Source organism: Sycon ciliatum, chromosome 13, assembly GCF_964019385.1.
Source record: "Sycon ciliatum chromosome 13, ocSycCili1.1, whole genome shotgun sequence".
Classification (NCBI taxonomy): domain Eukaryota; kingdom Metazoa; phylum Porifera; class Calcarea; order Leucosolenida; family Sycettidae; genus Sycon; species Sycon ciliatum.
The window spans coordinates 18,435,517-18,460,745 of NC_088655.1; the positions used below are offsets into that span (position 1 = coordinate 18,435,517).

At 47.0% G+C, this 25,229-nt stretch overlaps 1 protein-coding gene across 1 annotated transcript in view; it reads left to right on the forward strand.

Annotated features, from left to right (window-relative positions):
- The window catches only part of LOC135829639 (uncharacterized), a 200,565-nt gene that overhangs the window by 158,386 nt on the left and 16,950 nt on the right, over positions 1–25,229 (forward strand). The window contains exons 23-28 of the mRNA XM_065342036.1: positions 5,378–5,628; positions 6,454–6,633; positions 8,807–8,892; positions 9,117–9,310; positions 9,563–9,831; positions 10,239–10,284. Coding sequence (XP_065198108.1) covers positions 5,378–5,628; positions 6,454–6,633; positions 8,807–8,892; positions 9,117–9,310; positions 9,563–9,831; positions 10,239–10,284 — 1,026 coding nt within the window. The remainder of the gene's footprint in view (positions 1–5,377; positions 5,629–6,453; positions 6,634–8,806; positions 8,893–9,116; positions 9,311–9,562; positions 9,832–10,238; positions 10,285–25,229) is intronic.

Consider the following 25,229-nt stretch of genomic DNA (forward strand, 5'->3'; position numbering starts at 1 on the left):
TACTACTACTACTACTACTACTACTACTACTACTACTACTACTACTACTACTACTACTACTACTACTACTACTACTACTACTACTACTACTACTACTACTACTACTACTACTACTACTACTACTACTACTACTACTACTACTACTACTACTACTACTACTACTACTACTACTACTACTACTACTACTACTACTACTACTACTACTACTACTACTACTACTACTACTACTACTACTACTACTACTACTACTACTACTACTACTACTACTACTACTACTACTACTACTACTACTACTACTACTACTACTACTACTACTACTACTACTACTACTACTACTACTACTACTACTACTACTACTACTACTACTACTACTACTACTACTACTACTACTACTACTACTACTACTACTACTACTACTACTACTACTACTACTACTACTACTACTACTACTACTACTACTACTACTACTACTACTACTACTACTACTACTACTACTACTACTACTACTACTACTACTACTACTACTACTACTACTACTACTACTACTACTACTACTTCTAAGGTGCTCGGAGGTGGATGCACTTTTCAGTGCTCCCGTGTTCTTTGAATTTGAGTGCCCAGTGTGCATTTCCCTCGGTTCCTTGGCTTGCGGTGCTCGTCGATATCTAGCGTGCTAGCTATCTAGCCTGGTCATTATCCTTTCAGCGGAAGTCCCTTCAGTTAGGGACTTGGAGAGCATCGAGAGTTTTGCGAAAGTTCTAGAATATTCTAGTCCCAGCCGTATTACAGTACCAGCGTTGCCTTGCTGGTGTCGCAGCTCATCGCGCCCAGTGGTGGCGGGTGGCTTCGCACACACATCTCCAGCTTGTGGAGCGCGTCGGATCAGCTTTCTAATCAGCTTTCTCGCCATGGTTACCGTGTGCATGGTTACCGTGTGCACTGTGCCGTTGTGATCGATCTCCACTACTAGTACTACTCTAGCGCTCTGGTAGCATGTCGCAACCCGCTGGTGGATCGAAGCCATGCTGTGTGTGCAGCAAGTCGACTGGGAACTGCCGTGGCTGCTCGTGTGCTGTGTCGGCCAGGGCCTGCGAGAGCTGCTACCCTGGTCGCGCGGGTAGGTGCCGCAATTTTGGTAATGCTCAGCTGATTCCGATTGTGCCGGTTGCAGATCCGAATCCAGCATTCCATTCGGATAGATCTCCTGAGAGGCCAGGCTTTTTGGGCAGGCGGTGCCGCTCATCACCTGGCGCTGTCGGAAGGGGCAGGAGTCATGCTCGGGATGGGTCGGCCTCCGGGTCTCCGGTGGCTCGTGTACCGGGACGCCGTGGTCGTAGCCGTCGTGCACTTTCGCCCCGATTGAGACCCATTAATGGCCCTGTGCGTGGCGCTTCCACTCCATCGCACGCCGGGTGTGTTGATGGTGCTGCAGCTGCTGCTGTCTCCATTGCGGCAATGAATGTCCCCAGCCGTGATTCCAGGGATCCCAGTTCGAGGGATGACAGTGCCCCAGTTTTGGAGCCTGTTCCGTGGCCTGGAGCCCCGGATGTGGCACCGCGCTCTGCTGTTGGATCAGAGCCGGTTTCTAACGCCCCTGGTGCACGTGGTTCTGTGCCGGATCCGGGACCGGATCCTGCTGCTGCTGGTGCTGCTGTTACTACTGAGTCTGTTCTCAGGGCATATGAGGAGGTCATCACGTGGCGTCGGAATCTATTTATTGTGCCACATGGAGCCGTGGGTCGGCGGTTTGTGGCTCTACTGGCTGACCTCATGCACTCGTTTGCTGTTGGTGGTGCAGCGCGCCGGCATGCCTGGGCGGCTGTGGTCGTGGCTTCCCAGTTGCTCCTACAGAAGCCATGTGCTACCCAGTACGGGGCTTCGGCACCGCACCTTGATCGGCGTCTCGGCCTATGGGAATCTGGGCGGATTGGTGAGCTGCTGCGCGAGAGACGGTGCATCCAGGCACATTTGCCCCCTCTTCGGGACTCTGGGCCTCGGGAGGCAGATGGGCAAATTGATGATATGAGATTCAGCAAGCTGGTCTTCTCCGGCAGAATACAATCGGCCATTCGTCTCGCCTCATCAGCCTCGTCCGGTGGGGTATTGGCGATGGATGAGGTCATGGACGCCGACACTGGGAAGACCGTGAGAGATGCACTTCTCGAAAAGCACACATTACCTGCTAGCCCTGACCCGAGCGTTCTGGTGGATGCGGCGGACAGGCCTGAATGTGATCCCATTCTGTTCGAGAGGGTGACACCCGCCTTGATTAAACGCATAGCTCGCGAGATGTCCGGCTCATCCAGCCCGTCTGGCCTTGACGCAGAGGCTTGGCAGCGAATGCTAACATGCTACGGAACTTGTTCGAACCGGCTGGCTTCTTCCATGGCGGAGACCGCCAGGCTTCTGTGCAGGGAGGATGTTGACCCGGATTCCTTGGCAGCCTTCACTGCGGCCCGGCTGATTCCGCTCAATAAGAACCCAGGCGTGCGGCCAATCGCAGTGGGTGAGGTGTTCCGTAGGATCGTCTGCAAGGCTGTCGCCCGAGTGATAGAGCCTGACATGCTCATTGTCACGGCTCCTCTGCAGCTGTGCGCGGGTGTCCCATCTGGCTGCGAGGCTGCGGTACATGCCATGGAGCACCTCTTTGAGCAACCAGCGACTGAGGCGATCCTACTGGTAGACGCAGGGAACGCTTTCAACTCGCTGAACCGTGCCGTCGCCATGCATAATGTACCCGTGGTCTGCCCGCCGCTTGGCCAGATCTTCCACAACACCTACCGTTCACCAAGCCGATTGTTTGTTGCTGGTGGTGGCGAAGTGCTGTCGCGCGAGGGTACCTGTCAGGGCGATCCCTTGGCGATGGGAATATACGCTGTGGCCATAACGCCTCTCATACGCTGCTTGGGAGAGCTCTGCCCCGATATCGTGCAGGAGTGGTACGCTGACGACGATTCCGCTGCTGGCCGTGTCCGGTCTCTGTTACGCTATTGGAACAGTGTGAAGGAGCTTGGCCCGGCCTACGGATATACCCCTAACCCAACGAAAACGGTGCTGCTGGTCAAGGAGAAGTGTTTGGAGGAGGCGTCCACCCTGTTCGCCGGCACCGGCATCAAAATCAGAACCTCCGGTTGTCGATATCTGGGAGGAGTGCTCGGCACAGGAAGCTTCAAGGCCGCGGACCTTGAGAAGGCGGTATCCGCCTGGTGCAGGCAGGTGGTGAACCTGGTATCTGTGGCCCGTACTCAGCCTCATGCAGTTTACGCCATGCTGCAGGGTGTCTATTCTAAGTGGCGCTACGTGCTCCAAGTGGCATCCTGCCCGCCTGCGTTACTAGAGCGCCTGGATACCCTGGTCAACCGCGACCTGCTACCCCTCCTCTTGGGTCGGGAGGTGCCTGATGAGGCAAGCCTTCGGCGACTCCTCTCAGTGCCCAACCGCCTTGGAGGCCTAAACATCCCGATTCTGGCGGCTGAGGCGGAGCGGGAGTATTCCACTTCTGTTGCGGTGACGGAGCCGCTTATACGTCTGATGATTGGTGATGGTTCGGGGAGTGCCATGCCCGATGGCGAGGAGGTGTCTTTGGCATCGCCTCAGAATCCACCATGGTCAGTTGCTTCTGCTTCTGCTGCGTCCGTTCGTGATCCTCCTGGACCTGTGACCCGGCCAGAACCTGGGGTCCACACCACCCAGCCGGTTCGTGATAACCCGTCTGTCGCAGCCGCTACCGAGTCCCGCAAGCAAGCAGTCTCATGTCGCAAGGACAAGGAGAAGTCGCAGAAGGCACTAGTCGCGGCGTTGTATCCCGATCTGCCCCGCCTCAGCAATGCCTCACAAATATCGCCGGTGAGAAGGGCGTGTCGTCATGGCTGACGTGTGCCCCGCTTACTGCGCACTGGACAATCCTGAATCAGTCCGACTTTCGAGAAGCGGTGTGCATACGCTATGGGTACCTGCCACTGGATGTCCCGTGCAAATGCGCTTGTGGAGCGGACACCACCTTACACCACTCGATGACGTGTCCACATGGGGGGTACCCGATGGCACGTCACGACGAAATCCGGGATACCCTGGCACCTGTCCTTGGCGATGTCGTGCCGGACGTGGAGGTCGAGCCTAGATTGCTCCCTCTCGATGGCGAGGTGCTCGCCGGCCGGACCGCCAATCCCAGCGCTGAAGCTCGTTTGGACAACAGGGCAGGGGGTTTCTGGACAAGGCAGCAGGACGCTTTTTTTGATGTCAGCGTCACCCACCCTAAAGCGTCCCTGCTGTCGCGTTCGGAAGCCCTTGGCCAACTGCGCACCAACGAGTTGGAGAAGAAGCGGAAATACTGCCAGAGGATCACGGACGTCGAGCGAGGTGCCTTCACTCCGTTGGTGTTTGCCACGAATGGCATGGCTGGTGCAGCGTGCGGAATGTTCCTGAAGCGGCTTGTTCAGCGCGTGGTGGAGAAGCACTCTGACCTACAGTACTCCGTCGTCATGCACCATCTTCGTGCCAAGATTACCTTTTGTCTGCTCCGCTGGGCCGTAACCTGTCTGCGTGGATGCTGGGGAGCTCGGGGCGTACGCCGTGGCAATTCGTTTGTCACGGAGTGCAGGCTGCTCCGGTAGTGGCATGGGGCTGTGTGGCAGATCCTAAAACGGATGTTGTGACGTAACGGACATATCTGTTTTTGTGCATGTCTTTGTTTTTTTGTTCTTGTTTCTACTTTTATAATAGTTTGTTTTGTTTATCGGACAGATCGAAATAAGCATTCACACGCAGACAAATTATACATCTACCACCCTATTGGTTTATGATGTTTTTACACATATACCCCCAATAGGGTATTTATCAGACTTGAGTTTTCAACTTACACATTACACATTCACCACTCAATCGGCTTTTGGTTTGTTCACACATACGTACCATACGCGATCTATTGGACTTGAGTTTTACCTTGTGTCCTTTTTTTTTTTGCAGTCTGCAGATTCTTTTGTTGGACATTGTTAATTGAGGTTCTTGTTGCTTTTGGGTTACGCATATGCGTCATTTGCCCGTAAAAGAGGCCCTGTTACTACTACTACTACTACTACTACTACTACTACTACTACTACTACTACTACTACTACTACTACTACTACTACACACTAGAGCCCGCGCTATTCCGCGAGCGCTATTCGCCCTATTCCGCCGACTTGACACTTGAATAGATAACCCTATAGTGCAAATGATAAGTATATCCATGATACAAAGGCTGAATTTGAAAATTGTTCTTGACTTGATTGGCTCATACCAACGATGGTGAAACATTACGTAACTTAAAACGAAAGTTTATGCTTGGAATAATATGGCATCTACAGCAGTTTCTGCTTTTGGTGACTTTTCTAAACAGATGTTTGCAGTCCAGAAGTAACTGATGGAGCAAGACGTGGAATGTTTTACTGGACTGAGACTTTTGCGAATGAACTAGAAACACATCTGTGTCCCGTGGAACTGTCTGATGGTATCATCCGCTATGCAACCCGTCGGTGTATACCTACGTCACGCCCTCACAACGTATCCTTGGTGATGTCAACATGGCAAAAACCAGATATCACAGACTGTCCAACTCCAGGCACAGCAAAGCTACAGAAACTTGCAAAGGTAGAGGGCAGTTCTGCAGCTCATGACTGACGTTTAAGGGTGATAAATGGCTGATAGTGCAAGCAAGTATTATTAATTGTATCACTCTCTTAGCAATGAAACCCATTGATTTTTGCTGCACCTAAACGGTCGAATAATCCTGCACATTTCACTCTTCAGACATAGACTGGCTACGTTTATTAGACTCCGGTTTTTGGTAATGGAAGGCATGCTTTGGTTTGTCATCATTTGTGAATCTAACAATGAGAACGAGCTGGCTCCATTTAGGAAACAAATTAACCTCGTAAAAAGACTGTGCTTCACCTTCATCCGTTACACGGCTAATCATTCACTATTAGATACCTATTCGGTATCGCCAAGTTTCTTATATGTTTCCTGTAACCGTGTGCGTACCTTTTCGACTCATTGACAAGAAGAAGAACAAGAAGAACCAAGACGAGTCAACCGATGCCTGTTATGGCGAACATTCTCTAGCCAGTATGGTAGATCAGAGGTTTTCAACTTCTCAATACTCTTGCATGCCAGGCGATGGTGCGTAGAAGGTGCGAGCGATGAAACTACATATTTTTCCAAGACTTGGGGCTGGGCCTGCTCACCTGCACGCATAAAATGGGTTTTTTTTTTTCACTGTTTTTTTTTCGCCCGCCCGTGTCCCTTTTCCAGGCAATATCCGACTCCAAACATAGAATTAACTTCGAGTGGCCTAAATGACACACTAACAAGTTGGCGCTTGCACTCAGGAGAAGAACTCTGATTTTCTCTGTGACGTTTGCCCTGCAATGATGTACATGTCTTATTCTTTCTCATGTTTATCTACAAATGCAGGTTGATTTCAACACCAGCGAACCGCAATCGGTTCTGAGCAGCTCACTGTCTGTCGCTAACTTAACTAACAACAGTACTGAGCTGACAAGCGATGACATCGATTTTGCCTCGACAGCTATCTTCAATCTGGTCACGGCTGTCAGTAAGGATGAGGTGTTCAACCAATCCATAGGGCAGAAGGTTAGGAATGTTATACCAATAACTCACCTGCAAAAGAACTATAATCAACTTGGCGAATCCGAACCTAGGAGTTTCGACCTTGGCGAATGTTTCTGCTACTTCAAAACTGATGCAAATAGCAATCAGCAGGCAGCTGTAGCTGTAGTTCATACCAGACAATCCCATGCCTTGGTTGTCCAATGCGTATGTTGTTCCATGCTTATGTTGTCCCATGCTTATGTTTTCCCAAGCCTATGTTGTCCCATTATTTTGTTTGCCATTTTATCTACATACAAACTACCTTATGCCTTTCCCGACACATGTGGAAATCTATAGTCGGCAAGTTCATGAATTATTATTATTATTATTATTATTTATTATTTTGCTTGTTCGCGTTGGCATCAACCTGCATAAAGCAGGTATATAGCCTTCGCTTAAGCTGCCATAAAAAAGAAAGCTCATCCTAAGCGAGAGGGCTAGAGGGAAATATAACGATAACGAGATACAGAATACAAAGAAATCCAATGAGTTCAACGTACAATTCAAAACAAGAAAGAAAGGGAAGAAAAACAGAGCCGAATCTACCGATTGATCCATCAATCGACAAAGGGGACTAATCCGTTAGTGTTGCAAAGTAGAAGCTGATTATAGTTGCAGATCTCCAGGCCAGGGCCAGCATATTGCCGATTCTGGATAGGTCTCCGCAGCATTTGATGTGGTAATTATCATAATGTTTGATAAAATTGTTAGAGTATCTAGTATCTAGAGTACCGAGTCTCTAGTATCTAGAGTATCTAGTGTAATTGTATCCGTTATTATTGTTAAGGGTATCTAGTGTAATTGTATCCGTTATTATTGTTAAGGGTATCTAGTGTAATTGTATAACTTCAGCCATTACACACAGCACACATTAGATCCTTCCACTTTCGACGATCCTGGGCGAGCTGCCTCAGTGCAACTAGATCCTCGTGTGATGTGAGGGAGTTTGTGGATCTGGAATTTTTCAGGTCGTTGTTGATGGATCGCGGGAGTGTTGTTCTCGGGCGGCCTCGGAACCCTGAGCTTCCTGGCTGAAAGTATGCCGACATAGCCTGCTGGACCGGGGATGAGGTGTCTAGTCGAAGCATGTGGCCAAACATTCTCCACCTAGCAGACTGGATGATTCTGCTGAGTGGCTTGGAGCCAGTGCGCTTGTACAGTGCTTCATTGCGTATTATACGGGGATATTTGACCCCTATGACTGCTCGTAACTGCTGGCGGTGGAACGAGTCAAGTTTCTTTTCTTGAGTCTCTGTCAGGCTCCATGTGCCGCAGTTATAAAGAAGTATTGGGAGAATAAAGCTGCCGTATAACCTAATCCGAAGGGGTTCACGGGCATGGTTACCTCTTAGCCATATCACCCACAGCTGATGTAAGGCGCATGTTGCTAGACGTTTTCTCCGACTGATATCTTCCTCCACTCCAAGCATCGATCCTAGTTTGACCGTGTTCCGCCATCGCTCGTCTACTCTGTCCTTTTCTCTTTTAATTGTAGTATATTCGGTTTTGGCTTCATTCATTTTTAGATTGTATTCCGCTAACGAGGATGATAGTATGGGTTGATTGTCATGCAAATATTGTAGGCTGGTGCTGATGAAGTCTACGTCATCCGCATACGCTGTTTCATTGGGCAATTGAAGCTGAATATCCAATGCTGGTCGCGGTGAGAGTCGCTCTCGAATCAACCTCAATGCAGCCTCGAGGTAGACAGTAAACAGGACTGGCGATAGAGAATCACCTTGTGGGGTTCCATTGTGTGTGACTAATGGTTGGCTGAGAATGTTATTCAGCTTTACTTTTATTGTGGTGTCTGTCAGAAGGCACTGGATGATGTGCAGCTCATCATGATCAATGACTGTTGACAGTATATCGATCAGCCTGACCCTTGATATAGTGTCAAATGCCTTTGACATATCAATGCCTAAGATTGAGATCTCCGACGCAACACGCTGGCATCTTGCTTGTGAGTTCATGAATAGTATTTTAAAATACAACTTGAAAAAATATTGAAAGAACAAAATCTTCCCTTCTGAACGTAGCAAGATGGGTAAAACAGGTCCCTCTTGGTAGTATCAATGTAGAGGATTTACGATGCCTGGTGTAATTGGTGTAATTTTCACTCATGCACACATCTTTCAATTGTCCTGCTTCTCAGGTTGCTGTGTCAACCTTGGACACTGTCGACAACATTCTGCAAGTGAATACGAATGAAACTGTGGTAGCAGCATCACCAGCAAAAAGGTATTTCATTATTGTAGTTCTGTCTCCTTTTCTTGTGTCAATACATCACTGACCATCAGATAGATCTATCCCGATCGATTTCTTTGACACATTATTCAATTGGTGCCGTTCCTATTTTTGCAAGAAGATCTTTCTCCCTAAAGAGATTTTTATTTTTGTGTGCCTGGTAATGTACATACATTATATGCATGATATCATTATAATTTCCTGTCATGTTTATCCAGGATTGCAAAGGCAATGGAGCGACTTGTGACGTCACTGGTTGTAGAGACTGATCAGCCTTTCCAGGAGCAAAAGGAGAATATTGGATTTGCAATCAGCTGCCCAAAGGAGGATGTAACAGACCAAGCATTCCGTTCAGCGGGACAAACCAAAGATGGAAGTTTCTATGTTGGAGACGTAGACATACCCGCTTCTGGTATGTTTTACGAAGTATAATAATTCCCTGAGATTATGACAAATCCTATGGTATGGCACGGATGTATAAATTCCTATCCTATTCTGTTGACTGCGTCTGGTTTAAATGGGTATGGCAAATGGGATTTCGAACTTAGCCTAGATCCCATTCCCCGCATACGTTTAGTCATCTAGATCAATTCTTCGGCACCCATAGCCTTATTCTGCACAATTGTTCTTCTCATTGTATCCTTCATTTTCTCTGCGACTACAGCCAGCACTACCGGTGTCGCATTTGACATAACTGGAAGCACTATAGCTGCCGCAACAGAGTTACTATCTCTGGGAAATGACTCACTTTGCAATGTGGCACCAACACGCTACATTTTGTACAAAACTCAGACACTGTTCCGAGATTCCAATCTGAGTGCAAACACATCTGTTCAATCAGAGATTATCAGCGCCCAAGTTGGAGAGGAACGTCTGGAGAATCTTCAGCAGCCGGCAATAATGTCGTTTGATTTATTGGGTGTAACACCTGCTGTAAGTCAATTGAATGTTGCAAGTCTATTGGATTAGTAAATGTTTTTAGGTGATTATGATTGATAATCTCCTTAGTGGGTGTTATCCAATCGCCTTCCTTCGATTTAGGAACGACATCCGCGCCTTTATCTTTGGGGGTAGTGGTGTTCCTACGAATGCGGACTAAGCCCCCAGGCAGAGCTCATGCAAACCGCGGTTTTTTACTGGACCAGGGCATAGTGAAAGATTCAAATTTCTCCTCCACTATGTTTGTTAATTAGAAGAAATTAGGAGTACTTCAAATACTCTATATGATCTGAAGGGACAAACCATCATGACGTCTATCCTGAAGTCTGCATTGACACACCTAAGGAAGCAATAAGTTGTAACTACCATGTCCCTTCTCCGTTTGTGCTTCTTATTTTAAGGAGTCCGCTGGTGAAGCCAAATGCGTTTTCTGGGACTTCGACAAAGGTGAGCAGTAGTGAACATTTCCCTCTGAGACAGGAATGCGTTGATACTCAGCAAAGGACATACTTCAGGCTCTTTACGAACATCTTGAACGTTTTCGGTTTCACAAGTATACTTTCAAGCCTTTGATCTGCTTTTGCAAAATTAATGGAAGCAAAATAGATTCACACTTTTAAAAGCTGTTAGATAGGTCGTCAAAACTCGCTTGTTATGTCCATTGGTTGTCTCTTGTTGTCGCACCACATGCCACGCTTTTTGGGTTTTCTCGCACATGCACATCTGTGCCATTATTGCTATGTGTATAGGTCACCCATTTTGGCTGTATATTTTAGCTATCTTCTTCTTCGCGCTGTTATATTACGTCTTTATTGTACTTAATCCACTAATCGTGTACCTTTCCCTTTACCTGTATGTCACCTGATGACTAGGCTTACACTTGTGAAACCGACAACTTTCAAAATGATCGTAAAGAGCCTGAAGTGTGGCCTTCTCTGAGTAGTATAGGAGTGAACATGATAGTTACTAAACTAATACTACCTGTGGGTATATATTGACAACAGGGCGTGGATTTTTAAGTGTTCCATTGCAAATGGCAGGAAGTGTTTGGTATCCATTAAAAATAATTCATACTTGGATTCCAATTTCTACGAACGCTAGTGGTGAAGCGAATGTGACGGTTGTTCACGAAACCAATACATATACTTGTAGTTTCGTGGTAGAAAGTCTTCAGTGTACAATCATTTGCTAGCTAGTCCTGATTGTTGCAATTCGTATTCCGACTCTTCGTTCACTGTATTGTGCCGTGGTCGTCATGGTTATGGACTACAGTTAAAAGTGTTGGAAGCTATCTATCAGCGACTGTATAAGCCTAATTTGTGTGTACAGAAAGATAGTATAATTGGACTGAAATTGTTCAAGTAACGTGTCGTGTTTAGTGCGGCCAAGCTTGGCCGTTAATATTCTAGGTGTAATGTACTGCTGTTATGTGTGATCACATTGTCTTTCCTTCCTTTCTCCTTTGTTCATTTCTCGCTTTGATTGTTAAAATTCACACTTGTAAATTTCACTGCTGTTGCTCTTGGTGTTATTTCTCTAACTTAGATTTTCTATAAAAGTTTAATTTTTGTTTCAGTGTCCTTTAGTACAACGACGATTCCTGATGAGTGTTGTACGAAAACTTGTTTGAATCCATATTTTTCCCTACACCATTTCTTCATATTTTCTACTTGTAGTGACAATAGATCTATAACACCAACGGTAGAATTTGATGATCCATAACGCCTGCCTCGTTTTGCTGGAAATCAACCTGACTGGACATATTGCATTCCACGTGTAACCCAAGCCAAGGGTGTAGGAAGAATCATCGACGGCAAATTTCAACAGCAGGGTGTAGACTCGCCATGCACTTCATACTGAACAATATTGCATTGATTTGTGCGATATGTGAGATATGTGCAGCCAGAATGTTTGTTCTGGGGCTTGCAAGGATAGGTTAGACAAATTATGTATTCCTTTCACCCCATATACAATATTGGGGTTCGTTCTGTAGCAAAACAAATGGTAAGCAGTGGCTTTGGGCATGTCTCGGCCTGTTGGGTCCGAGAGGGCATGTGGTGTAGGAGGGGGAATAACATACTTTAGTGCTGGATAATACCCCTACTAAGACACAGATAGGTGTTATTCATGATATGAGATTGCGTGTATGTGCTCAATGGTGTCCGTCTTGCAAATGTGTGCTAGATATCTAGCTGCTTCTCGGAATGTTCTTCTTAGCTTACACAAGAATCAAAGCAATCCGATAGCGATCAAAATTACGTATACCCACAAAAATGATGAATAATTGTATGATAATTTTGTTGAGCACACACGCAGTTTGTAACAGTGTTACCTGCTGTTCACACTCCTATCCCCTCTATCCACGCCCTTCGGCCTATCAACTACCATCCCGACTATCTAGTTGACACCTTTACTTCATAATATAACCTTGTGCAGTACGAATAAAGATCATTCTTGTCCTCAACCTGCAGTAGCCGGTTACACTGGTTTCAGAGAGGATGATTTCCATCGACCTGACTAGTGGCCTTCCGCTCCTGCTGACCGTCATCGCCGTGACAGCGTACCTGGCTCTACAAGAGTTGCGACGACTCGTGGCCGCCATCACTCCAACTCCTGCGAGACCATTTTTAAGTCCCATCCAGCCCAGGGCTAAGCACCAGAGAACACCCTCGCGATAATATTACCAAGCGCCATGTCAAGGGGCCCCTAGCATTTCACGGTGAGGCAGATTTGTTTCGGGAGTGGGTATTTAGCATGGACTTAGCTATAATATAAAAGTCATAGGATTTGCGACATAGGTGGAAGAAGTTACTTATGCCGCGAGTTTTTCTTGTGGGCAATGCCCGCCTATGGCTTATTTCGAACATGGAGGCTGGGGAACACTACATCAACTGGTCCACGCTAAGGGATGCACGAGGCAGTGTGTTTAGCCCGCATTTCAGCGATGAGCAAATTCGGTTGAATTTATTATTTTAGTGCTCATCAGAAGGACACCGTTGCATCATTTATCACTGCCCTTAATCGTCTCAGCACGCAGGTGCCTGAGCTAGACGAACACCCGCGCGCCCTGGACAGTATCAAGTGCTCAAGGAGCATCCGGCAACACTGTCAAAGGCTATACAAGCAGCACTGACCGTAACGGCCGAGAATCGACACCAACCAGAAGGCATAGCTGCAGGATCGCCAAACATCCGAAGACCGACCAGACTGTCGTCAGAAGACCGTACCCGCTTGTTGAGTGTTGGCAGATGTTTAGCTTGCCGTCAGCAGGGACATTTAGCCCGAGATTGCCCGCGAGTTCACCACCATGCAAACGCTGGACGCCAGTGACAGCGGTGCGATCACTGGCGCTGAGAAGAGCACCACCCTGTCCCGCAGCCGCTCCAATCACCAAGAAGAATCGCTTCAGTGACTTATTGGTTGACGAAGTCGATTGCGGAGAAGATGAGCCTGTCGCGGATGCTGCTGCTACAGCTACTAGTTGTGTTGATTCCAAAAACCATGTTTAGAAGAGCAGCGAAGCGCACGTCGGCAGTGTCGTCGCTGAAAAAGAGAACGAGCTACTGCGGGTGGAAGCCAAAATGTACGGCCGTCCAGCGACAGTGTTGATCGACCGTGGATCAACCCACGACTTCATTTCTGAGGAGTTCGTCCGAAGGCACAAGGTGCCAACAGAGTTGGGATCAGAATTACTGAAGGTCACATTAGCGGATGGAAAAACGAGCTCACACGCTATGGAGACCACGAACGCCATAGATGTTGTTGTCAGCGACTCCAAGGAGAAACAGCAGTTTACCGTCTTTCCCCTCGCCTGCTACGACGCGATATTGGGCAAGCTCTGGTTGACTAGGAACAACCCATGAATCAATTTCCGGACCAAAGCCATAATCGTGGACGGGAATGGCTTGCCAAGTGCACCTTCTCAGGACAAGGACAGAGACTCGCAAATCGAATACATGTTCTTTTCTGGCTGCCGGGCTAGTCATGCGCTCAGAAACGGCGAACAAGGATTCCTAGCATGGGTCACAGCTGAGAACGACTCCGGTCTTGATCCACCTCTGAGTATTCCCAACCCTCACAGTCCCGAAGTTGCTGTCTTGCTTCGTGAGTATTCCGATGTCTTCCCTGATGAACTCCCGGACGCACTTCCACCTGAAAGATCCGTGGATCATGAGATTTGGCTTGAAGAGGGTGCACCGCCGCCGTCACGTCCAGCTTATCGTCTCCACAAGCCGGAAATGGACGAGGTTGAAGTCGCAACTACTCGCAAAGGGTTTGGTTGAGCCTAGTAAAGCCTAGTTCACATTCGACGGGGCGCGACGGGACGCAACGTAAGGATCGACGGGAAGCGACTGGACGCCGTCCAATGAGAACAACAGGAACGGGAACGCAACGTACTACCGTACAGATCGGAAGCGACGGGAAGAGTTGGATCGATTCAACTTTTATTACCGTAGACGGGCGTAGCCGGGGACGCAAGCGTACAAAACGGCTGCAATTTGAGTGTGAACAGGAGATGGCGTCGTGCGCCGACTACTCCCGTTTCGTACTTGAAAATTCTTTAGCATTTCGAACACTGCGTTTCTCATGATGACTCACAGAATGGCTAGCACGACTTGAGTTAAATTTTAGCAACATAAGATCTAATGTCACTTATTGTATTTAGGGATAGTTCAGAAGCGTGACAGACGAACTATTCTATCATTTCCTGGGGCTATTATTTTGAATGCCACAACTTTCAGGGCTATTTTTTTGGTCTTCATGAGAACTGGTGTTGTGAACTTGATTCCGCTTCTTTCAAGGAGAAATAATTGAAAAGAAGTCCCGAAAAACGAGAAATTATGTCCGAAAGTCACCCTGTCAAGGACCGTGCCTTAAGCCTAGTTCACATTCGACGCAACGCCCACGGGACGTAAGGGTTTGCTGGGAGGGCTGGGGTGAGCTGTAAAATCCTGTCAGATTCGTATGACACGACATGCAGCAGTCGTTGCGACGTTCAAAGTTGAACTGCGCGAGTTATAAGGCACGGTCCGTGACGGGATGACTTTCGGACCTAATTTCTCGTTTTTCGGGACTTGATTTATTGATTGATTTTATTTTACTTCGCAAGTTCAAACCGGTTCCTGGCCCAGTAATATGAAAGCGAAGGATAAAATTCACCAAAATCCTAATGAGCAACAGCATAGGCAATATTATCATAGAAGTGGAGTACTATGCGAACGAGAATACTGAGAAGAAAAGGAACATGTCAAAACCTGACGAAACACAACCTATTCCAGGCATACATAAGGAAGGCAGGCTAGCTTAGAGGGGCACTCCGGCTTCATTTTCGACGCCGAGTTTTCGATGCCAAGACGAAGGTAGGTGAAAGAGAAGACCCCTCTAACAAGAACGAGTCGAGCAGAAAGAGGTTTTTTGGATTTCGCCGAGCGAGCGCGGATGACGTAATGAGGGATTAGCTTGCCAGTGGAAATGCATCTGCGCACATACATTTCACACACTTTTTGGCCAATTTTCAATCGAAGAGGAGGTTGTTTTCTATGTTCTCGCAACATCGTGAGCGATCCCGTCTTCTATACCCTTCCAGGTACCCTGAAGGTCCTCCGGAGGAGAATGTATCTCCAGCAAAGCGTTGTTGATCCGCTAAATTCGTCTCGAGACATATTCAACCAGTGCAGTGCTGATAAAGGTAGAATATTGAATTTGTGATAACTGTCGACGATGGAGAGAGAGGTTGATAGCCGCTGTCGCAGAGAAAGCGAAGCTGCTGGAAGTAACGACGGGGAGCTTGTTAGCATCACATGAGCATCCAGACTTCAAAGCAGCTTGACGGAATCGGGGAGTACTGACCATTTGTCTCGCCCTCATTTTAGTGAATTTTATGACCAGAAAATTATTCGATCAGGATCCCTTCTACAAGATGTGTAGTGTAGTACAGGTGATTTCTGAACTTGACGATATGGAGACGGACCAGTGGACATACCAAAAACGTGTACCTGCAGGAAATTCACCCAAGGCTATTGCTATTCTCTTCAGTGGCTGTTGTTTTTTAGTAAAAATATGTTCACTTCTCTCAACATACTCCTGCATGGCAGCAAGAAGGTGTGCTATGGAATTCAACGCCACAATCTTCGCCCATGGCTGTGGATGAAGCATGGTCAAGTCATGGCAGTACATGTACATATATTTGAAACAGATGAGAAATTAAAGTTCATTGGTGATGGGAAGTTTGACAGCCCCAGTGACCGAGTCGAGCGTTGCCTTTTGCCGTTGCACAAATTGCTGAAGAATCCGAGATGGTCTTGGAACTATGCACATGAATACTACCAGAAATAATGGTGGCATGAACCATTGTGGAATGGGACAGCTCACGGAGAATACTGGAATAGCTCAAGTATCTCAAGGTGATTGTAAATCCTGTTCTGGCTGATAGCTTCGGCCTGCTGCGCCAGTCCATGTACAATGATGAGAACATGAATTTCTGTTTTCTACATATTTGCCGGCTACTATTTTTTTTTTTTTTTTATTTTTTTTACGAGAAACCACGAACCTCGAGAACAGAATACTGCATGGTAGAGGTGGTTGCAGACGCAACTGTGGTGGTGAAAACTGGAGCATCTCCGCCGACCTGAGGTCTCGGCTTCAGCGACACTTCAGAGCACCAAAAACTGGGGAGGAGTAGGCACAGGGGGAGGGGAAGGGGGGGGTACATTTATATAGAGGAAGGAAAAACGGAAAGATGATACATGTGATAGAGGAAGAAAAAAATAAATAATAATAATAATAATAATAAATAAAAAAAATAAAAAAGGGGGAGCCAGGGTGCAAGCAGAGAGGGTGTTCAGGGAGTGTTCAGAGGGCATCTGTGGCTGAACGCCAGTCTCGGCTGCGGAGCGACTTGTAGGCGCCTTCCTTGAATGCCTGCATTCCCTTCTACTATACTGTGGTATTACAGTTGCAGGTTCCTTATATAGAAATATGTTCAATGCCCCCCCTCCTACATACCCACATTATATATATGAACTAACAATTTCACTGTTGGACTCGCCGGCAGCTAGAGAGCAAAGTGTTAGGTACCTCCTTCTGTACCTTTTCTAGCTGGCCTGCATGCACTTACGTACTCACCTTTTGTCTCCTTTTGTTCCGTTGGCCTGGGTAGCTACTTGCGCGCCCATATTTGCCATAGCTACCCAGGCCCTTTATCTTGCCGTTCAGACTTGATCTCTCTCTCTCTCTCTCTTTTCTCACTCGTCAATAATCACCATGTAGTCGTTTCGTTCGTCTTGGTCTCTTGTCTCGTCGTCTATAATAAATGTCTTTCCCCCAACCTACCTGTTCCCGTTGTAATGTCTGGATAATGTGTCGTCAGTCGTCCTGTTTCGAACTCAACATTGGCGCCCGATTATTGATCGACCCACGACCCTGAGATCATCCCATGCCCAGCCGTCCTCAACCACCATTCGTCTCGTCTATGTCAACCTCGTCTCATCCATGTCAGTCTCGTCTCTCCTACGCCAACCTCGTCTCGTCTCTTCTACGCCAACCTCGTCTCGTCTCTATCAACCTCGTATTTCCTACGCCAACCTTACCTCGTCTATTCTCGTTCAAGCCATGCAGGTCAGCTACCTTTCTCTCTTTCTTTTTTTTGTATGCTTCTTCGTCAAATTTATTTTCATGAATTTTTTGTAGTGTGTGCGCGCGCGTGTGTTCGTAAAACATAACCAAGTTAGGGGTCCGATCATGATGAGCCACGCTCTAATTTTTGGATGTTTAGCAAAAGTGTAACTAGGCTGTATTAGCCGTGCAAAATACTAGTAATTCACGTTCCTCGTCAAACTCCAATAGTTATTACACACAATAAGTAGTACAGGAATGATGTGTACGAGTGCATTTTTAGTACACACTCTCGTGAGATCCATGCGCGCGTGCAGTATGTGTGTGTGTATGTGTGTGTTTTCTCCTCTTGTTCATTTTTTTAATCTTTTTCTCTCTTTTTTTCTCTCCGCGAGGACGCGGGATTTTTTCATGGAGGGGTTGTATGTTAGGTACCTCCTTCTGTACCTTTTCTAGCTGGCCTGCATGCACTTACGTACTCACCTTTTGTCTCCTTTTGTTCCGTTGGCCTGGGTAGCTACTTGCGCGCCCATATTTGCCATAGCTACCCAGGCCCTTTATCTTGCCGTTCAGACTTGATCTCTCTCTCTCTTTTCTCACTCGTCAATAATCACCATGTAGTCGTTTCGTTCGTCTTGGTCTCTTGTCTCGTCGTCTATAATAAATGTCTTTCCCCCAACCTACCTGTTCCCGTTGTAATGTCTGGATAATGTGTCGTCAGTCGTCCTGTTTCGAACTCAACAAAAGTATTAATTTATAGCAAAGAAAAGGACCAAGGACCAAGGAACTACAAGTTACGCTTTAATGTCCACGAACAATTTCACTGTATTTGAAATAATTTTGTTTGATACCCTGAGAACTCTGACACTTTGCAGCACTGTGGATTATATGTGGATACAACATTCATGGAAGGAAAAGTGGAATAATAACACATTGTAGTTTTTGGACGGACAACTCCCGACACATCAACATCTCCTGGCACAACAAAAGGATAAAGGGCCTGGGTAGCTATGGCAAATATGGGCGCGCAAGTAGCTACCCAGGCCAACGGAACAAAAGGAGACAAAAGGTGAGTACGTAAGTGCATGCAGGCCAGCTAGAAAAGGTACAGAAGGAGGTACCGGAGTTTTTGGACGGACAACTCCCGACACATCAACATCTCCTGGCACAACAAAAGGCACATTAGTTAATTAAAATTCATACTATTATTACAATAATATTTGGATGAGACCTGACCGGTTTCTGCACGTAGAGTGCTTCATCAGAGGAATGAAAAATGTTGTCTCTGACTATAGCTTATATACACAGCAAAAGAAATCAACAGATGCAGTAAAAGATGCGATAGATGCAATGCAGTTGCAATCATAGGGGTGACTGGCAACAAATGCAGTAAAAGGTGCAAATAGGTGCAATGCAGTTGCAACCATAGAGGTGTCTAGCAACAAATGCTGTTGAGAGCGAAAAAAGCGCAATGCTGCTATAGAGTTATACTGTAGAGTTCATAAACCGCGGAGTTAAGTTGTATAATCCAGGAAGGGTGCGTGAACTGCAGGTAAGGTTAAAAGCTTTTAACCTTATCTGCATCTATCGCATCTTTAATGCATCTGTTGATTTCTTTTGCTGTGTATATAAGCTATAGTCAAAGACAACATTTTTCATTCCTCTGATGAAGCACTCTATGTGCAGGAACCGGTCAGGTCTCATTCAAATATTATTGTAATAATAGTATGAATTTTAATTAACTAATGTGCCTTTTGTTGTGCCAGGAGATGTTGATGTGTCGGGAGTTGTCCGTCCAAAAACTCCGGTACCTCCTTCTGTACCTTTTCTAGCTGGCCTGCATGCACTTACGTACTCACCTTTTGTCTCCTTTTGTTCCGTTGGCCTGGGTAGCTACTTTCGCGCCCATATTTGCCATAGCTACCCAGGCCCTTTATCTTGCCGTTCAGACTTGATCTCTCTCTCTCTCTTTTCTCACTCGTCAATAATCACCATGTAGTCGTTTCGTTCGTCTTGGTCTCTTGTCTCGTCGTCTATAATAAATGTCTTTCCCCCAACCTACCTGTTCCCGTTGTAATGTCTGGATAATGTGTCGTCAGTCGTCCTGTTTCGAACTCAACAAAAGTATTAATTTATAGCAAAGAAAAGGACCAGGGAACTACAAGTTACGCTTTAATGTCCACGAACAATTTCACTGTATTTGAAATAATTTTGTTTGATACCCTGAGAACTCTGACACTTTGCAGCACTGTGGATTATATGTGGATACAACATTCATGGAAGGAAAAGTGGAATAATAACACATTGTTCAAATAATTATAGCACTGAATTGTTGAGATTATGAGCACATTCCAATCAGCACTCCACATATTTATAGGCGGTGGCAATCGTTAGGAATAGGTCGGGAGTTGTCAGAGTGCTCTAGTATTATGAGAGAATGTTTTGTTTGTCTAATCGAAGGCTCGTTTGAAGCCAGAGTTGTTTGAACTTGTTTCAGTCGACTTGATTCTAGATACTAGTAGTAGTCGAAGGAGTACTATGAAGTATACACCAGACGTAGTCCGTAAAGTATCTCGTGAGAATTCTGTCGGTACACATCAGGTATCAGCTTGCAAAGATGGCTGCTCTCTGTATCTTGAAAGTCTGTCTAGTTGGACTGTGGCTCCAGCGATCCCCTTCTCAGGGCAGATACCATACCCAATACGGTCAATGCATATTGGACAGACCTGTGTGCACAACAGAAATAGTGGAGGGAAATCTCTCAGCTCATAAACACATCAGTGAAGTTTGAACTGCCGTTGTTTGTAGCCATCAGTTTAAACCTATCGACTATGATAACAATGTGCAAAAAAACTCTATAACCACAGCTATGGCCATGGAATTATAAAGCATCTAACTTAGGGAACTGCCAATTCTGGTCTGAGTTGCGTTCGAGGCCTGAAATTCATGATGGCTATCGTATGTTTCATTGACCAGAGATCATATAAAACTTCCAACTGCCACATTGAAACACGCACCACTTTCGAGTACTTTGGTATCCCCCACCAAATGGGCATTCGTTCCCGTGGTGACAGGCGTCACTATTCGTTAGAGAACTGCAGAATCATTTTTTTTGGTATTTGGGGAACCATTTCTCTACAAACGCTCTATTTGGAAAATAGATTTCTTTAATAAAATGCATATCCTTGATCACGTATTCAGTACTACACGGAATGTTTAGAAAGCGCCAGGGAATAGGAATTTGCTACCGAGAACTCCAAGCCAGGGTACTAGCATACGAACAAAACAAGATAAAAACTCCCCAGTATACTTGTAATTGTAGTAATTCATGTCGGTGTAATATTCACGATAAGCAACGAGGCACCCTCCGATTTGGTCAAGCTGCTTTGAAGTCTGGTTGTTCAGGTGATACAAACGGGCTCCCCGTCGTTACTTCCAGCAGCTTCACTTTCCCTGCGACAGCGGCTACCAACCTCTCTCTCCATCGTCGACAATTATCACAGATTCAATATTCTACATTTATCCGCACTTAACTGGTTGAATATGTCTCGAGACAAATTTAGCGGATCAACAACACTTGCTGGAGATAAACTGGAGGACCTTCAGGGTACCTGGAAGCGTATAGAAGACGGAATCACTCACGACGTTGAGAGAACATAGAAAACAACCTCCTCTTCGATTAAAATTTGGCCAAAAAAAGTGTGTGAAATGTATGTGCGCAGATGCATTTCCACTGGCAAGCTAATCCCTCATTACGTCATCAGCGCTCGCTCAGCGAAATTCAAAAGTCGTCTTCCTGCTCGACTCGTTCTTGTTCGAGGGGTCTTCTCTTTCACCTACCTTCGTCTTGGCATCGAAAACTCGGCGTCGAAAATGAAGCCGGAGTGCCTCTTTCAAATCTTGCAATCTGGATACGGTGCGCACCTCTCTAGGCAAAATGTTCCACAGCAATGCTCCTGCGGTGGTGAATCTCGCTTGGCCACACCGACTGCGAGCTGGCTGGTTGAGCAGACCATTGGCATGCTGATGGCGCGTACTTCTGCCGCTGAATGCTGCTGGTTTGAGAACCTGGGCTAGAGCAAGGCTAGTGGAGTCATTTAGACACCGCCAGATGAAGATCAGGAGCTTTTGTTTAAAAAGTTCAGTGACGCGGTAAATCGAGTTGGCAGCCAGGAGGGGCTGCTTCGCGGAACATGGCGGTCTGCCTTAAATGCATCGGATCGCCCGGTTTTGCATGGCTTGCAGACACTGAAGTTGGGTCACACGGAGGGCTGCAGAGAAGCAGCAGGTAACATAATCATATCCGGCATGACAAGAGCCTTTACATATATCTTGCGCGAGCTGCGGGAGAGGCATCGACGGGCTCGGCACAAGGCGCCAATCTTCCTCGCAGCTTTGGTCACTATGGCGCTGACGTGTACATCCCAACTCAGGCGGTTGTCAAGAAAGACACCAAGATACCGCGCAGACTTCACTATCAGTAGAGAGGTATTGCAGCACACGATAGAGACCTCAGGCCCGGCATGTTGCGGTGAACTAGTCATTAACTGGCTTTTGGAGGCATTTAAAATTATGCTGCGTGACTTAAGCCATATGGCGAGATCAGTGACAGCTGAAGAGACTTCTTTTCAAGTAATTCTCCATAAAAGAAGCGGAATCAAGTTCACAATACCAGTTTTCATGAAGACCACAAAATTAGCCCTGAAAGTTGTGGCATTCAAATAATAGCCCCAGGAAATGATAGAATAGTTCGTCTGTCACGCTTCTGAACTATCCCTAAATACAATAAGTGACATGAGATCTTATGTTGCTAAAATTCCACTCAGGTCGTGCTAGCCATTCTGTGAGTTATCATGGGAAGCGCAGTGTTCGAAATGCTAAAAATTTCCAAGTACGAATCGGGAGTAGTCGGCGCACGACGCCGTCTCCTGTTCACACTCAGATTGCAGCCGTTTTGTACGCTTGCGTCCCCGTCTACGCCCGTCTACAGTATGAAAGGTTGGATCGATCGAACTCTTCCCGTCGCTTCCCGATCTGTACGGTAGTACGGTTGCGTTCCCGTTCCTGGTGTTCACATTGGATGGCGTCAGACCGTCCCGTTGCTTCCCGTCGATCCTTACGTCGCGTCACGTCGCGCCCTGTCGAATGTGAACTAGGCGTTATGACTCGCGCCGTTCGACGTTTGAACATCGCAACGACTGCTGCATGTCGTGTCGTACGAATCGTACAGGATTTTACATCTCACCCCAGCCCTCCCGACAAGCCCTTATGTCCCGCACTGTAATAGTTCTTCATTGAGCGAAGGAAGAAGAGAGCGTTTATTACTCAATATACTGGTTATATATATGAGAGTAGGTGTGACACAAGGTGATAAGGTGTGAGTGGTGAAAGTAGGTGTAAAACTGTTACACCATCCCCTCCCCAACGGAAAGTTCCGTGGCTTTAACCAATTGTTAATCACGGAACCCAAGAGCATGGAATACAGTAATATCATGATGGTGTAGCAATGCAGCAGGTGGCAAGGAGCAACAGAATACCCAATTGTCAGGACCGGAAGCCTGTGTAACTAAAAAAAACTCAATAATGTCAGGAACTGAACGCAAATAACCACAACATGGAGGAGCTGCAGACCATGCTATCACTTGCGTAGACTAGTGAGATAGTTCCGCAGCTGGACAATGTTTTTACCTGACTCGTCAACTAAGTTACTAATGGGCTCCCATGTTGCCTCGCCAACGGGGTAACCCTTCCAATGCACCAAGTACTGGCGCTCACCCCGGTCATCTCTGTGCTTCAGGATGGCCTCCACCATATAGCGGGTGTTTCCGTCCAGATCCATAAACGGAGGGGGCACTGGCTGGCGTCTGTTGGGAATTGTGTTCTGTTCGTAGTGTCGCAGAGCAGTGACGTTGAATACAGGATGACAGCGGAAAACGGACGGCAGCTCCAATTCGTAGGCGTTCGAGCCCACCTCCCGAACGACGCGGAACGGCCCAAACCATTTTGGTTGTAGCTTCCTCGATGGCTGTTGTCGGGCCTCCGGTGATATCAGAAAGTCTCTATAGACTAGGGCCAGGTCTCCCACCTTGAGACGGCTAGGATTCCTACCCCTGTCGGCATACAGGGCCTGGCGGGCTTGAGCCGCGACAATACTATCCTGCGCTTTCTTAAGCGCATCAGATCTGGCTTGGATCCAGTCTGGCCTAGTTCTCCGCGCTCCCGTTCCCAGAATGAAGTCTGCGGGCACCTTCGGGTTAAAACCATAATTCAAGAAAAAGGGAGAATTACCAGTGGATGCTTGCTGGGAATTGTTGATGGCATACTCACATATGGGTAATAGTGCGGCCCAATTATCTTGCTTCTGGTTAACAAAACACCTGAGAATATCGGCAATTAATCTGTTCATTCGCTCTGTCTGTCCATCTGTTTGAGGGTGATTAGCCGTGGAAAATGACAACTTAGTACCGAGCAAACGAAACACTTCCTGGAAGAACTGGGCCGTAAATCGTGGGTCACGGTCACACACTATAGAAGAGCTAAGACCGTGAAGACGAAAAACATGCTGAATATACAAATTGGCACTGCCTTCGGCATCTATGGTTGCCGTTGTGGGTACTAGGTGAACACATTTTGTGAGTCTATCTACAAATGTGTAAATTGCATCATGACCTTCGGGTGACTTGGGTAAACCCATGATGAAGTCCATGGTAATATGGTCCCAGGGTTGCTCGGGCACAGGAAGTGACTGGAGAAGCCCAGACCTTAATTGAGCACCCTTAGCGCGCTGACAAACATCACACGATTTAACAAATTTCTTAACATCCAACCCCATGCGCGGCCAATAGAAGTGACGAGCGAGCTGGAAATACGTTCTGTCCCTGCCGGGATGACCTGCGGCAATGCAGTCATGGTGCTCCTGCAAGAGTTGTAGTCGAAGTGCGCATTTGGGAACTCATAACCTGTTACTGGGGGAAGATCGCAAGTAAAGATGATGGGCGTCACCATCCCAGAGGTATGCCTGGTGAACGTTGTCAATCGGAGAACGACGCATCTTCTGGATGATAAGCCATAACTCTGCATCGTGTTGATATGCTTCTGCTACCGTCTTCGAGAACTGATCATCAATTGCCAGAGCAAACTCAAGAGCGTTACACTGTGCAGCAGTCAGTTTTGTTTGAACTACTGAGATCTCGCCCGGCTGAAGGTCAGGACGACGAGACAAGGCATCAGCAGCCGCATTGTCTCTTCCAGGTTTATGATGGACCTTAAAGTCGAAATCCGCCAGTAACTCTACCCAACGGGCCTCCCTTTTGGTGAGGGTAGGTTTGGTTCTCAGGTGTACAACGGCCATGTTATCCGTGAACACATCGAAATGCCCAAAGAGGTACACTCGCCAACACTTCAGGGTTTGGACTAGAGCGAGGGTTTCTCTTTCTCCGGCTGTGTAGTTGCGCTCGGCGGAGGACAGTCTCCAGCTAGCATAAGCGACTGGATGCCAGAGATTCCCTGGTTCGCCTTGCTGCAGGAGCACTCGAGCAATGGCGAAATCGCTAGCGTCGGTTTCTACTCTGGATGGCTTTTTAACATCGGCAAGTCGCAATACGGGTGCACTCAGTAAGGCCTTCCGCAGCTTCTCAAATGCAGACTGACGTGCGCTGTTCCACTCAAAACGCGAGTGTTTCCCTGTGATTTCCTCCAAAGGTCTCGAAATCATGGAATAGTGATCAATGAACCGTCTGAAATAGTTCGCGAAACCCAAGAACTGTCTCACTTCCTTT